Source organism: Myxocyprinus asiaticus, chromosome 45, assembly GCF_019703515.2.
Source record: "Myxocyprinus asiaticus isolate MX2 ecotype Aquarium Trade chromosome 45, UBuf_Myxa_2, whole genome shotgun sequence".
NCBI lineage: Eukaryota > Metazoa > Chordata > Actinopteri > Cypriniformes > Catostomidae > Myxocyprinus > Myxocyprinus asiaticus.
The window spans coordinates 9,721,013-9,737,201 of record NC_059388.1 but is presented as its reverse complement, the minus strand read 5'-3'; the positions used below and the strand labels follow the sequence as shown (position 1 = coordinate 9,737,201).

At 38.4% G+C, this 16,189-nt stretch overlaps 1 protein-coding gene across 1 annotated transcript in view; it reads left to right on the top strand.

Annotated features, from left to right (window-relative positions):
* The window catches only part of LOC127435401 (thyrotropin-releasing hormone-degrading ectoenzyme-like), a 177,348-nt gene that overhangs the window by 105,823 nt on the left and 55,336 nt on the right, over positions 1 to 16,189 (top strand). Inside the window, exons 9-10 of the mRNA XM_051688860.1 lie at positions 3,402 to 3,467; positions 4,944 to 5,131. Coding sequence (XP_051544820.1) covers positions 3,402 to 3,467; positions 4,944 to 5,131 — 254 coding nt within the window. The remainder of the gene's footprint in view (positions 1 to 3,401; positions 3,468 to 4,943; positions 5,132 to 16,189) is intronic.

The following is a 16,189-nucleotide window of genomic DNA, read 5'->3' as shown; positions in this document are numbered from 1 at the left end:
TGAACTCCCTAACTCTGATTCAAAACATAGTGTGCTGTATTTTAAAGCAGTATCCTTGCTGAAATTAGACCTCGACTGATATTGAACACTTTACTTAGTCAGCATCTCTGCATGCCACACAAATAGTGCTCCTTATGAAAACCATAAGAGAGATGCGACTCACATTTGATTTCCGTAGAGGTTGATGTTAGCATGTTGCTAAGCTAACAATGTGATACAAAGCATAAAAATACATACCACACAAATATTTGGTGGAAAAAATATATATATATATTCAGTTATTTGTATCAGTACTTTTATATGTATTTCTTTCTTTCTCCATGATGATAAGAACAGATAAACACAACACCTTACCAAACAATCTTTCTCTATTGCCTCAAAATTACTTTCATCAGTATGTTTTTTTTTCACATTTCTCCTTATACTGCTTCTGAGGGAACTCATGTAGTTCATTTAGCTGGCTCACCGCCATTCACATCGGCCTGTTCCTGTCGCCAGCGATACAGTTCATCCACCACCTGCTCTCCTCAGCATTCAACTGATTTGGTCAAAGAGGTGGAGCCGGTGGTCACCAGAGGAGAAACATCATTGCCTGCTTCAAGTCTCTGCCTGTATTGCGGGCAGCCAGGTCACATCGCTGCCGACTGCCCGTTAAAAGCTAACATTCATCAGTAGGTAATGGGTTATTGGCAAGCGCTTCTCCTGTCACCAATTCTCCTGGACTGTGTACTTTTTTGTCGGCCCAGTATCCATTGGGCTCTCCCACCATCAAGTTGGAAGACCCTATCGCCACTAGCACCCTCAGTGATACTCGCCTTGCTTCTGTAACACACACACTACCACACTGCTTACCTTTACCATCTCCGGCTTTTGAACTCTTGCAGGGGGCTATTGTCTTTACGAAATTGGACCTACACAATGCTTACCACCTAGTGCGCATGAGGGAGGGGGATGAGTGGAAGATGGCTTTCATCACTCCTACAGGCCATTTTAAATACTTGGTCATGCTTTAAGAACATAAAACCCGATGCATTTTCTCGTATTTTTGACACTTCTTGTTCCACGGCTTCCCCGGACACTGTGCTGTCCCTTGACAGGTTGGTCAGTGCGATGATGTGGGAAGTCGAGTCCAATGTCCATACGGCCCTGCGCAATGTCACTATTCCCACGGAGTGCCCAGAGAGTCTGTGGGCTTGTCACCCTTCCAGTGCTTCCTTGGGTACCAACCACCTCTTTTTCCTTCCCAGGAACCAGATGGGGTGGTCCACTCCACCCACGCCTTTATTCAGGGATTATGCACGTGTAGCCTGGAACAAGAATTTGGAAGGCTGACACCAAACTAAGCCACCAGCTTGTGTTTCCCTCTCCTGCTTATGTTCACAGGTGCCACGTGGCGACATTTGCGCCGCTCATCAGATGATAAGTGGCACCTGTTTCTCATGACCCTTGCCATATGTATGTTACCTCTTATGTTAAATTTGTTGCTAGATTGTTCTGTGTGTTCCACTCTCCAGTCTTGCCTCTCATCAGTCTTGTCGTTGATTCATCTCTGTTCCAGTTGCTGTTTCCGCCAGTCAGTTATGCCGCGCTTTGATCTCACTCTGTGGATTTACCTGTTCTCTCCGCCACCTGTAGCCTCATCAGACTCACCATCTGCATCTTTACTACTCCCACACTGCAGCTCAAGCTTGGATTATTGACTGTTTTGTTGTTTCCTGTGTTGTTCAATAAATGTTGATGTTTGTTCATCTCAGCGTTTGGGTCCCTCCTTCAGAAGTGTGAGACTATGTTGTTTCCTCTCTTTCTTAAATTTCTTTTGGTCACTAAACAGTAAAAGCAACACCCTCATTATAATACACACTCATGCCAAGTAGACTGGCAAATATCAACAGACTCTCCTACCATTTCTAACTGCCGAATATAATACTGTAAATGAATATATGTGCAAATTACCTTGGTATTCTTGATACCTGTCTGACTGATGTGATAAATGTATTTGTTTTAACTCCTCTTTCCTCTTGCTGTGACAGTGAGCAGAACAGGGCTATGACTCGAGAGGAAGAAAGAAAGAAAGTTAGGAATTGTATTGGTTTAACTCAGATCCAGCATGATGGTGATGTAAATCTGGTTTAGCTCCAGATCAAATCCCAGACTCTCTGAGAGCTCAACAAAGCAGATAGTGAGATTGATATCAGCTGGTCTGCTTTATGGTTTAGAGTCTCAATGCAATTTGTTCAAATCTCAACATGATGTCTGTCCACGTTTGAGCAAATTCCCCATTTGAGTTACAATTGATGAAGCAAGAAACAAAGGCCAAAATAATTGCCTTGTTAAAGAATAGCGATTCACATAAGAACTGATGAAGTTTGTGTGTAGTCCTTTTCCTTATACGAAAGTCAAGATTTTAAGTGAAAAACAAATTATATTTCAGTATGTTCCTCACACAAAGCTATTGTATGACTTTAGAAGACTTGGACAATTTAGCACAAAAAATATATAGACTTTATTTATGGCACTTTTATTGTTATTTTTTTAGCCTTCTTGGAGTTTGACAGCCAGTGGTCACTGTCTACTTTTGTTACATGGATATGAATATTCTGCTAAAAATCTTCATTTGTGTTTCAAAAGTAAGTCATGCAGATTTGGAGAGAATATTTGAATAAAAGATGACAGAACTTTCATTTTCTTGTAAACTGTTCCTCTTAGACACCTTCAAAAGCAGGAAACTCACCCATTGTACATAAGTATAAGTCAGTGTTTGTGATGGTATGTGTTGTATCTTATCAACATGAGCTTCTCACTCCATCGGTAGAGTGGATTACAGTTGACAGGTTTATCGCTTATGGTCACTCAAGTGTTATCGAGGAATTTCATACCTTGGAACATGTAAATACTATGGTATATGAATATGGTAAATATACAGTACCATAAAAATTATATAAAAATATTTTCCTTTTTATTCAGAGTTTTAGTTGCTGTATTGTATTTTCATATTAATTTGATGAAATTGAAGGTGTTTTGCTTCATGTGTTTTTTACCATACTTTATGTCACACTGTTTTCTATTGAAAGAAACTATAGTAAAATGCTGTAGCATGTTTGTATCGTGACACACTGAAGCAGCATCAAGCTGGTCATTATAATCAACCTCTAATTGGCCTCCTTCTGGTCCTCCTTGAACTGACAGTCAATCACACCCAAACAGCTGTTGCAAATTTGCATATATTCAACTTTGAATTGAGATGATTAGTAATGTTATCGTTTAAGTTTATTCAGCACTCGTGTTAACTATTCCTGAGCAGTTTTCAAAAACCTGTTTGTTTTGTTTTGTTTTTTTTGTTTTTTTATCAATGCTTGAACTTTACAATTAAATGCATTGTTTGTGTCTCTGTCTGTTTGCAGGATTACTTGATGACACACATGTATGGGAATGCGGCAAGAGATGACTTGTGGAACAAATTTTCTGAGGTGAGATTTGACATACAGCTCTTGTTGTGCTCACTATCTTCTGTGTGTAAGAACTCTATCCTCAGAAGGGCATCATTGCTGGGGTCAGTGAGTGAAACTGTTTGAGTACAACCTCAGTGCACCCCAGAGTGCACACACATTTAAAAACTGCACTGTATATAGGTCAGAGGTCATTATATAACTGAACATAAACACCATGGATAAATTCCAACTAACATTAACACGGAAAGGTTTTGTGGTAATACTGGATCAGGAAAGAGTTTGATTTGGCTGCTGGTTGTGTTTGATTGTTTGCCACAAGATGAGCTTTCCAAAGTCACATGACTCTCAGCAAGTCTCTCAAAATGTATTTATGAGATTACTACTTTGTAATGGAGCAGCAGGACATTTAGCAGCTCTCAGCATCGTATTAAGTGTTTTGTCATTCACACCACTCTCTGTAATGCCAGCTGATGTGCTTCATTGTCTCTTTCAGAAGAGAAAGGATTTAAAGGTTAATTTATGTGATGTGGTCTTACCAGGAGTCCTGCATCCTTTCAGTGTGTGTGTGCGCGTGACACAAAAGTGTGTGACAGCCGATCATCTAATTAATTCTGATTTTCATTAGGTGATGGGCTGTTGTTAGTTATTCATAAAATCTAATTTGCTGAAATAATCTGCCAGTCCTTAATGCCCACAAAGCCCTTTGTCAATCTCATGACCCATCGCTGGAATGGCCTTCACTTCCTTTATTTTTGCCAGTGCAAAGATACAGCAGCTTCTTGAAAGCCGTCCTACAGAAAAAAGGTTCATAATGTAGGAACATTAACTGCATCATCAGCCTTTGCAGAGCCTCTTCTTCTGTATTCATTCACAAACAAACCGTGAGTCATCAACTGATGAGAGAAGTCCACCTTTGTGTTTTATGTGTGGTTTTGTGCATAATATGCTGGATTTTATAATGGCTGCTCATCACAAATCGATCAAATTCACCTCATACAAGCCCAGTTCAGTCTCAGATTTCAATATTCACAATTGTCAGGTCATATTCTGACAGGAAGAGATTTATCATAACCATCATAAAAAATGAGTCAAAATGTTCCTCAGAGACACTTTTTACTTACTATGTTGAAAACAAAGAAAAACCAAGTCAGTTCCTATGTGTGTGTATAATTAACCATTAAAGGCATCAAGTCTGAATTTATAAATATGAGCACACAGCAGCTCTAAATTGAAGCTGAAAGTTGTGACGAAATTTTGGCTCCATTAGTAAATGTGTGTGAGTTTGAGTTCTGGTTTTCTATAAAGTGTTGTTCTGTAGAGAGAACACAAGCATTCAGAGTCTGAGTGCGTTCGCTGGACCAACAACACAATTCACTTCCACTGACACATCCACACACAATCCCTCTACTGTGAGCAGTAAAGATGCTCTTCATGCTGATATGAAGACAGTGATGCATGTGTATGATGTTTTGATGTGTGATGTTTGTGTCACAGGTCATGCAGAGGGAGGGGAAGGACATCAACATAACGGTGCTCATGGACCGCTGGACTCTGCAGATGGGATATCCTGTTGTCACCATCAACAAGAATGACAGTCTTGACAACATCGTCTCCATCTCCCAAGAGCACTTTGTTTATGACACAGATGCCAAGATCCGCCATCCTGAGCTGTTTAACAAAAGGTGGTGTACCATATCTCAAACATGATTTTTGTGACATGAAAAGAACACATTATCTGTCATTTGACCATCTGACATTGATTCCATCATGACTGACAGCTCATGCAATTGGAGAAAATCAAGCCTATAATACCGTCTCTTTCAGAGTCTGAACACTGTGATGGTGAATTGTGTATAAAGCCACACAGTCAGTGATTTTCCTCCCAGAATGCTCTGTTTCCTTTGATCAAGTCAAACTTAGACAGAAACAGACAGTACAGTAGTTCAGCAGCTCAAGAGATGGAAAAAACCATTTTTATTAAAAATAAGATTAGACTATGAGTTTAAATGTAACCTTTTCTCTTTAATGCACACTGTAAAAAAAACACAGCAGATTCACCGAAGGACAGATTATATCACAGCAGGTGCACTGAGGGTCAGATTATATATTATCAAACATATAATGTGGTGTTTAGATATTTATAATGACTACTGATGATAAGATGCAAACGTGCTTTCCGGCTATGCGCGCCACCATATTGTTTACATGCAATGTAACATGGGATTCGGAGTTCGTATTAGATGCGTAAAAGGTTCTAAAAGCCCAGCCCTTTCCCAGCACTGGAAGTGGTTAGAATGAGTGATGAACGGAATGGGAGAAGGCTCGAGTGGACTGACTAGTTTGTATATTCTTTGACATCAGAAAACGTGGCTGCATCAAAACTCAAACAGTAACGGCTTTAAACTTTTATTTAGTGATTGTTTGAATGTTTATAACACATAAAAATAAAGATATTGTGATGTTGAAAAGACTACTTGAGCAGCTGGTTCATTATTACAACTGTCAGTCCCTCTTTTGCTGGTAAACAGTAGCAGGAATGCTGATCACACCAGTTTGATCGTCCGTGTGAAATGGTTAAGCAGGTTTTTTTTTTTTTTTTTCTTGCAGTAGGAACAGTAAAGAGTGTAGGACTTTACTGGTTGTTTAGTTCAGTGTTACTATCAGAGGTTATTAATAATTATTTATCTAGATATTAATTAATATTTAGATTAATAGAATCTAACTCATTAAAACCTCATACGGGGCTCCAGTAAATGTAGTGCACTACATTCAGGATCAGGTTTGGTTATTAGCAATAATTAATAATTATCAAAGATTAATTATTAAAATCAATAGAACATGATGAGAATCAATGTTAGCTTTTTTTTTTTAATCCTTTAAATCAACAATTGTCAAAGATAATCATTAACATCGATGAAACATTAATGAAAATGAATGCTAGCTTATTGATCCTTCAAATTCAACAATCATCAAAGATAATTATCAAAAATCAATAGAATATTAATAAGGATTAATATCGCCGGGCAACACCCTGGAATCAGGGACTAATAACCAGATAGTATGACCGTCTCAATATTAGATCGTTCTCTTAGGAAAATCGACATCCGAAGAATATCAATTTTCGAAAAAAACAATGAAGGCTTGAATCCAAGCACTGACAATCTGTCAGCATTTGACACAGGTGTATGCAAAACAAACCAAACACTTCTCTTTGAAATATAACAAAGTTTACTTATGCAGTAATATCAATTAATAATCAATACAATGCAGTCAATAAACTTCCAACTTACAACTACAAACTAAACAGTGACATGATTAGATATGGTAACCAAGATAATCCTACACACACACACCCCTTTCATGTGGTGTGTGTGTGTGTGAGGAGGGACCTGCACAAAATGGCGGATGTGACTCTCGTGGAGAGTATGTTGTGAGATTTCCAGCCAGAGAATATGGGCGCGAATGTGGGCGGAGAGAAACCGGTCAATGGCATCTGCCCGTTTACCGAGTGTCACTGCTTGTACGATAACTTGGGGACAAAGCTGAGCTTCATCACGAAGTTATCTACTAGCCAAAAGTGTGTGCGAGAATGTTTGTGAGGGGTCGCGTGTGTATACAGCAGATCTCATTCGTGATAACAGTACATTACAATAATACCTTGAGTATTATTAGCAGCAATGAGCGGACTCAGCGGTCCGTAAACTGTACAAGCAATAACTTGATACACAAGAATAACACACTATAATATTCTATCTCTGCCCAGACGTAAACCTCTTACTTGATTCGCATGAGGATGCAGCTAGAATGTGTGTTCATCCGTCCTTTAACTCCGACTCGGTTCCTCGAGGCTCGGGTGATGATGGGAGGCCGTTTCCTCGCTCTGTCGGCGGGCGGTACGGCTGCTGATTCTTGGTGGGCTGGCGGAGAAATCAGCGACGTCGACTTGATTGAAGATGGAAGAGAAATCTTTTCTCTCTTCACTTCTGCAGGCAAATGGATGAAGATGCAGATTTGTCAGCGGTCTCCTTCGGATCCGTTAGTGTTCGGTGGAACACAGAGTATTCTCAACTCGTCCAGCGAGATGGAGATTGTATGGCCACAGTTTCAAGTCGGAAGGTACTTCCTTGTTACACGAGGCTACACCTGAGAGCAGCGATGAGCTACGTCTACGCACGGCGAGCAAAGTTGCTGGAAGCAAATCCCGGAAGCATCTCGGAGGTATTTCTACTCCTGATGACGTCATGGTTGAGGGGCGTTCTGTGTGTGCCTCATCCAATAGGAGTTGAGAGTTCGATCCTTTAGTGAGCAAGGCTTCATGGGATTTGTAGTCTGTTTTGGACTCCCTTTGTTTGATTTTGCCGCGGTTTTTTTTTTATCAGTAAGATTTATGACGGAGTGTGTGGGCCTCAATTAGGTTTTGCAACTGTGTTAGGCCTGCCTTTGTCTTCTATCTGAATACATGAGTAACACAAACCTGATCATACAAATGAGAATTCTCATGTTCTCTCAAGCTCCTAAATGAGCATTTCATTTTTTTTTATTAGCAACCCATGCTAACCCTTCACCTCCACATGCTGTCTGCCACCCATCTGTGTTGTCACAGAAAACTGCATCTGTCACTGGCAGATAGATTAGTTTAATTATTTGTTAGTGTGAGCTGAATAATTCAACAGCTCCTTTGATCCATTTTAGAAATCCTCCTGCTTTTGTTTTGGATCAGACACTGCTAGCTGGCATCACAAGACTTGACTCAAGAATTGCATTTTTCTGTTTCTCTTTGAGTGTTTATAGTGAGTGTGTTATTTAGCAATGTTGTCCTTTTTATACCATGAAGGTACAGTTTTGTAAATTTGGAACGATTCCATTTGACAAACACCTGAAATTTGATGACATCAGCAAAAAATCCTGAGCTTTAAGTTGTATCTATTTGTTATACTCTCATTGTGAGTTTTTGACTGAAGGTGGTCCAAAGTTTAATCATTTAGAGAGATTAAAGTAGAACAGAATAATAGTGCTAGTGAGATTAAAGCATTAATAACCACAGATTTGTCATCTGCATATGCAGATAACAGTAATAACAGTCCTTGACTTCTCGTTTTTTACACTAGGCTAGCCCTCCACATCAACCCATATCATGTCATAAATATGAAACACACAGGTAGACATCTGTTAGTACGCCTCTTTCTGAGTTTCATTTATTCAGGGCAGATAAAGCTGCCTTCATGTAAAGCTCTCCTGCTCGAGCTTGTTTTCTAAGAGCTGTGTTCTTCTGCAGAGTCGTTCTGAAGCAAAGCCTCTCCAAGAATCAATATCAGAGCTGTTATGAGTAGGGGTCGTCTCTTTCCTGTTTTGCAACTCAGGCGGGTTTTCAGCTGAGATTCAGACAAGCTGCCAGCATGCAGGGGTATCACCTCGCAACTGAGCAAAATGTGCTAACGGAAACATTGGCAGCAGCAGAAGGTATCAGAGAAGGTCATTCTGAATATATTTCACTCTCTTTGTGCATTTTATACCCACTGCATCTCAATACCATTCACAGATGAACCACAGCTGGAGAAGACCAAACTCAGCTGGACGATAGGAAGACATTGTAATGTGCCAGCAAAAAATAGTGTTTTTCACATCATTGTGCTTGAAACACATTTTCTGAGAGTAGCCATAAGTGTCAACAACAGAGATATTATTTATATATATATATATATATTATTCAACTGGGATGAGACCCTACTTCAACACACTTCATGTGAATCATCAAAGGAATGTTGGGCACAGCTAAGATTGTTTGCAGATCCTAATTTTAACCAGCACAACCAGTCCGAAGCTCATTTTAACAGTCATCCCTTCATTAACACATTTTCCATAGTATCTTACCTGACTTCTATTTTGATTTTCACATTTTTAAAAAAAAACAATTTAACAGTTCAAGGCACAAATAGATTTTGTCGTTGTATGCAGAGGTGCGTGAATGTAATGGAGCCATGTAATTAATCCAGTTAATTGTTAAAGTCCCATGCTGGATTTGAGACTCTCTGTGTGTGTGGCGTCTTCTACTGTCATAGGTGTGTCTCCCCATTGGATTATTGACGCTAGAAACCGGATTCATTTAATTGTCTCTCAACATGATCTTATGATCTGTGACCCCTGATTCCTATAACTGCTCCTTACAAAATGCACCTTTGATCTTTGCAAAGCACTTTTCACCAATTACAGATACTAATCTGTACTATTCAAGTGACCACACTACATAATTATACAATTAATTTATTTAAACAAAAAGATTAACAAAGATGAAATACACTGACTATGGATAGAATCTCTTGACTCAACTTCCGAATAAACGGGTATTTTGAAATAGTGCTTGATTTGACTCTTGTTCACAATCAACAAAATTACAGGTTAACCTTTTAAATCTCCATCGCAATAGGGTTTACACTGAATCACTCTTTAAATTAACCTTCATGTCTTTTACATAAAGTACAAATTTGTCTTCACTTAGTGTAACAATATACCAGTGTAATTCTGTATCTTTGAATGCTTAGCATTAAAATAAAGCAAATAAACTTTAGTTCCAATCAGAAATATAAACTGTAACTCTGTAATAATATACTCAATGTATCACAGAGTATTAAATTTATCACTCAATAATTGAAAAAACAACTTACTGTGGGCCCACCACACAAACCCCCTCGTTGCAGGCCTGAAGCGTCGCTTGTGTGCATTCAGGCCGAGATCATTTTTAAATGGCTGCTTCACTCTATAAGAGCGCAAATGAAATAAAATGTACCTGAGTGAGCTTGGTCAGCGTTAAATTTTCCCGTCACCCGTCAGATCCATCCACGTGAAGCTGTCATCAGTTAGCAAACTCCGTGATTCTCCCGCGACGCCAGAGGAACTCCTAACCACTCGGCGATTAGGAGCGCTATCTGGATTCCTCAGCTGCTCTGTCACTCTCGATCAATGCAAAAACAGTGCACAGTAATCATTTAGATCACCTTTGATCTGCTTATATTCGCTGATGTAAGTGATGAACTTGATTTAAGTTTCTCACCGGTAACATGAATAGTCCAGTTCACTGCAGTGACGATCATGTGTTAGACTAACAGTTCTTCCGAATCGCGTCGTGTTGACTTCATGTTGACTTCACAACAGAATTAGCTTAACACTCAATCAATACAGTTCTGACAATACTTAACACAAATAAACTGGCGTATTCTCTGTTATCATGCAGACAACATACCCCGTTCATTCTTTCTCTCTTCTCGTTACCTCGTTCCTTCCCTGACTGACATAAACACAGGCTAATCACAGGTGCCATAACTGACATGAGGCAGAATTAAGCTGTATTTTAACCAATAACGTTAAACCAAACAACACAATTTACTGACATGAACATGCCCGGACATGTACATTTTTGTTAAACAATCAAACTCTTATGTCACAAAGCAACACATTTCTGCATATACCCCTTTAAAAAAAAATATATAAACATGCAGAACTTAACCCAGGGTTACATATATATTAGTCTCAAGACCTGCAACAGGCTGATGTTATAGAGGTGATGTTGTACATGTATAATAATGATAATAATATGATAATGCAGAGTGTAATATTGATTCAAGTGTGTGGTGTTGAATAGTGAACCTAGTCCTGGTGTTGTCCTTGGTTTAGGATATGGATGGCCTGGGGAATAAAGCTCCTCCTCATTCTATCTGTTTTGGCCATCAGGGAGCGGAAGCGTTTCCCTGACCGCAACAAAGAGAAGAGTCCATTATTAGGATGGCTGAGGTCTTTCATGATCTTCCTTGCTTTGGTCCAGCATCGTTTGCTGTAGATGGACTGCAGGTCAGGGAGTTTGATGTGGGTGATGTGCTCAGCTGATCGCACCACTCTTTGTAGAGCCAGTGTATCTTGATATGTGCAGTTTCCAAACCAGGCTGTGATGTTTCCTGTCAGGATGCTCTCAGTGGTGCTGGTGTAAAGTTTTTTTTTTAGCACCATAGAGGGCAGTTTAAAGTCCTTTAAGCCCCTAAGGTGGTAAAGACGCTGACTGGCCTTCTTCACCATGGTGTTAATGTGGCAGGTCCATGACACATTCACACATATATATATATATATATATATATATAATTACACACATACACTACCGGTCAAGTGTTTCAAAACTTTTGAACTCTTGATCTCTCACTATCAACATACATCAGCACTGCACTTTATTAATCTTATCTCACACTGGACTATCATAAATTATATTCTGTCTTAACAACACACTGGTAACTGACTATCAACCGACAGCCTGAATGTCAATACAGTACAATACAACCTACTGTATATTCTATATATACTTATAACATTTTTATTGTATGTGTATTCTACATTGTGAATGTGTGTATTGTATACTGTACATTGTATATTATTATTGTGTTGTGTATATTAGACATGTGAATTGTGTTGTGTAAATTGGTATGTCTCATCACTGTCATGACTGCTATGTTGCTCGGAACTGCACCCAAGACTTTCACCCACTATTGCTCTTGTGCATATGGCTGTGTGACAAAAGTGATTTGATTTGAAATGTTTGAAATTAGTTTTGTAGACAAAAGTATAATTGTGCCACCATTTTAATTTATTTCATTATAAAACAAAAATTTAATTAAAAAGTTTTTGAAATTGATGACTTGGACCAAATAATAAAGAAAAGCAGCCAATAAGTGCCCAACATAGATGGGAACTCCTTCAATACTGTTTAAAAAGCATCCCAGGGTGATACCTCAAGAAGTTGGTTGAGAAAATGTTTAGAGTAGTCTGCAAAGTGACTACTTTGAAGATGCTAAAATATAACACAGTTTTGATTTATTTTGGATGTTTAGTTACAACATAATTCCCATAGTTCCATTTGTTATTCCATAGTTTTGATGACTTCACTATTATTATAAAATGTGGAAATATATATATATATATATACAGTATATATATTATAAAGAATAAGTGTTTCAAAACTTTTGACCAGTAGAGAGAGAGAGTGTGTGTGTGTGTACACAAATCAGCCACAACGTTAAAAACCACCTACCTAATATTGTGTAGGTCCCCCTCGTGCTGCCAAAACAGCACCAACCCACATCTCAGAATAGCATTCTGAGGTGATATTCTTCTCACCCCAATTGTACAGAGTGGTTATCTGAGTTACCATGGACTTTGTCAGTTCGAACCAGTCTGGCCATTCTCTGTTGATCTCTCTCATCAACAAGGCATTTCTATCTGCAGAACTGCAGCTCACTGGATGTTTTTATTTTTTTTTATTTTTGGCATCAGCAGTTACAGAAATACTCAAACCAGCCCATCTGGCACCAACAACCATGCCACGGTCCAAATCACTGAGATCACATGCTTCCCCATTCTGATGGTTGATGTGAACATTAACTGAAGCTCCTGACTCATATCTGCCTGATTTTATGCATTGCACTGCTGCCACATGATTGGCTGATTAGATAATTATATGGATGATTGTTGGTGCCCAGTGGACTGGTTTGAGTATTTCTGTTACTGCTGATCTCCTGGGATTTTCACACACAACAGTCTCTAGAATTTACTCAGAATGGTGCAAAAAAAAAAAAAAAAAAAAAAGAAACATCCAGTGAGCGGCAGTTCTGCGGATGGAAATGCCTTGTTGATGAGAGAGACCAACAGAGAATGGCCAGACTGGTTTGAACTGACAAAGTCTGTGGTAACTCAGATAACTGCTCTGTACAATTGTGGTGAGAGGAATAGCATCTCAGAATACTAGTCTAAGATGCGGGTTGGCGCTGTTTTGGTGGCACGAGGGGGACCTACACAATATTAGGCAGGTGATTTTAATGTTGTGGCTGATCAGTAATATATATGTACGTATATATGTATATAATTTCATTTTAAAAGCTTTATATATTCATTTAAATTACTTTGTAGTCTACAATATAATTTTAAGCAGTGTATTTGTTCAGGTGGAAAGACTCATTACACAATAAATATGTCTTTAAAGAGAATCACCTTACGAACACTTCTAAAACAGTATTGTTCCAGGGTTCTCAGCATCACACACCGCATACAGGTACAATAACCAATATAAAGAATGCAAAGAAACTCAATAATACATTTTGAATTTGCTGTTTAAAAGATCTCTAAAATAAACTATCTTGTAATATGCTGCGTTCCATTTCAAGTTGGATGTTGGGTAAGGAAACAAAACTGCAATGCTCCCGTTAGCTTAGCAGGGGTTTGACTGTTACCAGAGATGTCTCTTAGCAACCCAACTGATAAACAATGCTTCAACACTAGCATTTGTGCTACAGGTGTACGATTGTCAAAAGAGAGTATAATGTACCATGTTTTATACACCTGTTTCTGCAGGCATTTGTTAAACAAGCTCTAATATCATGTAATATGGAAACTTTATCGATATCACTTAATAAAAGTGATTGATTATCACTTTGTATATCTCCCTGGTTGCCGACATGTTTGTGTTACGTCACGCACCTGCATCTCGGTGAAATCGGAGTTGAAAATTTCTGAACGAGCCTACAAGTTGGAATTCCGACTTTAAGTGCCAATCCATTGCACTTTTTTGGGGATGAAACTACCTGTTTATACAACCAATGGAACATGGGGGGAGTTTTCTAGAATCTGTTTCAAAACAGTGATCATTTTTGCAATTTTTTGGGGGTGATGCAAGTGGTGCAGAAATTACACACTTCATCTTTTAAACCCTTGTTTTTTTGTTTTTTTTTACAATGATTGTGTTTTGTTGGATGTGTCAGGATGCATTAGCATTTACACTACTAATGCAAAGTGGCCATATGCGTCCCACGTAGCTTGAAATTACAAGTTGTTAAGGACTTAGTTACACCTGTATTTAGCGCTGTTCAACTGTGTCCAGATCACCCTAGACAGATGTTTATACACATGTCTATTCGACGACTAGTCTCAAGGGTTCCCTGATGTGCCGGAAATCCACCATTAACTTCATTTTATAGCAGGTTTTCTCCGCGGGGCAGTTAGATTCCTTCAATATCCACAATATCCTGCAGAACATCCTCATGTTCTTCTGTCCAATTCCTCATGGTCTCAGTGCTTTCAGTCTCTGGATGATTGACACTTTTGTTCTTTCCTGACTGTGCTGCTAGTGTTGGTTAAAAGTGTTGAGAGAATCTTCATGTTGAGCTGAACAGCCACTAGTGGCTCATTATAGGGTGCTAAAGCCAGCAGTCCCTGAGGAGATATTATCACAGACACACTGATGAGAGAGAGAGAGAGAGAGAGAGAGAGAGAGAGGCAACAACCACTGCCATTTTCTCAGTTTCTCTTCAATCATTTCTATTACCCCTTCCCAATTTTTCTTAACTGTTTGCTCACCACCCAGAAATACTCCTAAATTCTTGATTCCACCCACAACCCATGACAGCCCTCCTGGTAAACTTGGTTTTTTCTCCTTCCACCCACTTATTTCTAAAGCAGCACATTTACTCCAATTAATTTTGGCTGCTGACAACTTTCCATAAACCTCTACTATTATTTTTATTTTTCTAGATAATTTCTTCCTTTAACAGCCACCATTACATCTGCAAAGGCAGATAAATATTTTTTTTTTTTTTTGCTCCCCATACAAAGAAACGCCTTCTAACATCTTTCTCAGTTTACATAAAACACTTTTTTCAATTGAAATGGCATACAACATTCCTGAGAGAACAGCCCTGTCTAATTCCTCTTTGAGCTTTGAACTGAGCACTTAAACTACCAGTGACCTTGACAATACTTTCGATATCATCATATAGCATCTTAATCAGCCGTCTGGAAATGCTGTCACAAATAACTTCCAACAAGTCACTGCCCAAAATATTCCAGAAAGCTTTATAAAAATCAACTGTGAGGCCATCTATCCCTGGAGCCCTTTTATTGTCCATATTCTGCAAAGCTATGTGTAAATACCCCACAGTTTACCAGTTTGTCCTTAACCGACTCCTCCACTTGAGGTAAGTTATTAAAAATATCTTCACACAGATCTTGATCTTCTGTATACTCTCATTTAAATAACTCATAGATCTCAACAGCTCTTCTGCGAAAATCTGAAACTGCAGTGAGCTCTTACCAATTGGCGGACCAAAGACAATGAATAAATCTGATTTGACCATTTTTCTTTTCCAAACTGAAAAAAAAAAGAACTTTGATGGAGCATCCATTTCGGGTCAATTCTGAAAAAAAAAAAAAAGAGATCTGATCAATGCACCCTGTGCTTTAACTACTAGCAGATCTTCTAATATATATATATATATATATATATATATATATATATATATATATATATATATATATATACATATATTATTATTTTTTTCTTAAGGAGATTTTTTTCTCATCTCTTCAATCAAGATTTGAGGCTCAACAATATCATTTTCAAGAACTTTTATTCTTTTGACTATGCTCTTAGTGACATTGAAATGGTATTGTTTACACAATTGTTGGATTTGTTTTTTCCCAATATCACACCGTTTTGTACTTGAAAGCAAACACTTTAGTTCTCCATAACCCCCCCCCCCCCCCGGGTAAAACACAAAACATTCCTTAATATAAATCTTAAAGCAAAGCATTTAAAAATACAATATTAACTTTTTGTCTTTTTAATGAGTTAATAAGAACACCAGCTGTCACCATGGAATAATCAGAAAAAGTTACTGGATTAATGTGACATGACTTTGTAATTTGTAATTGAT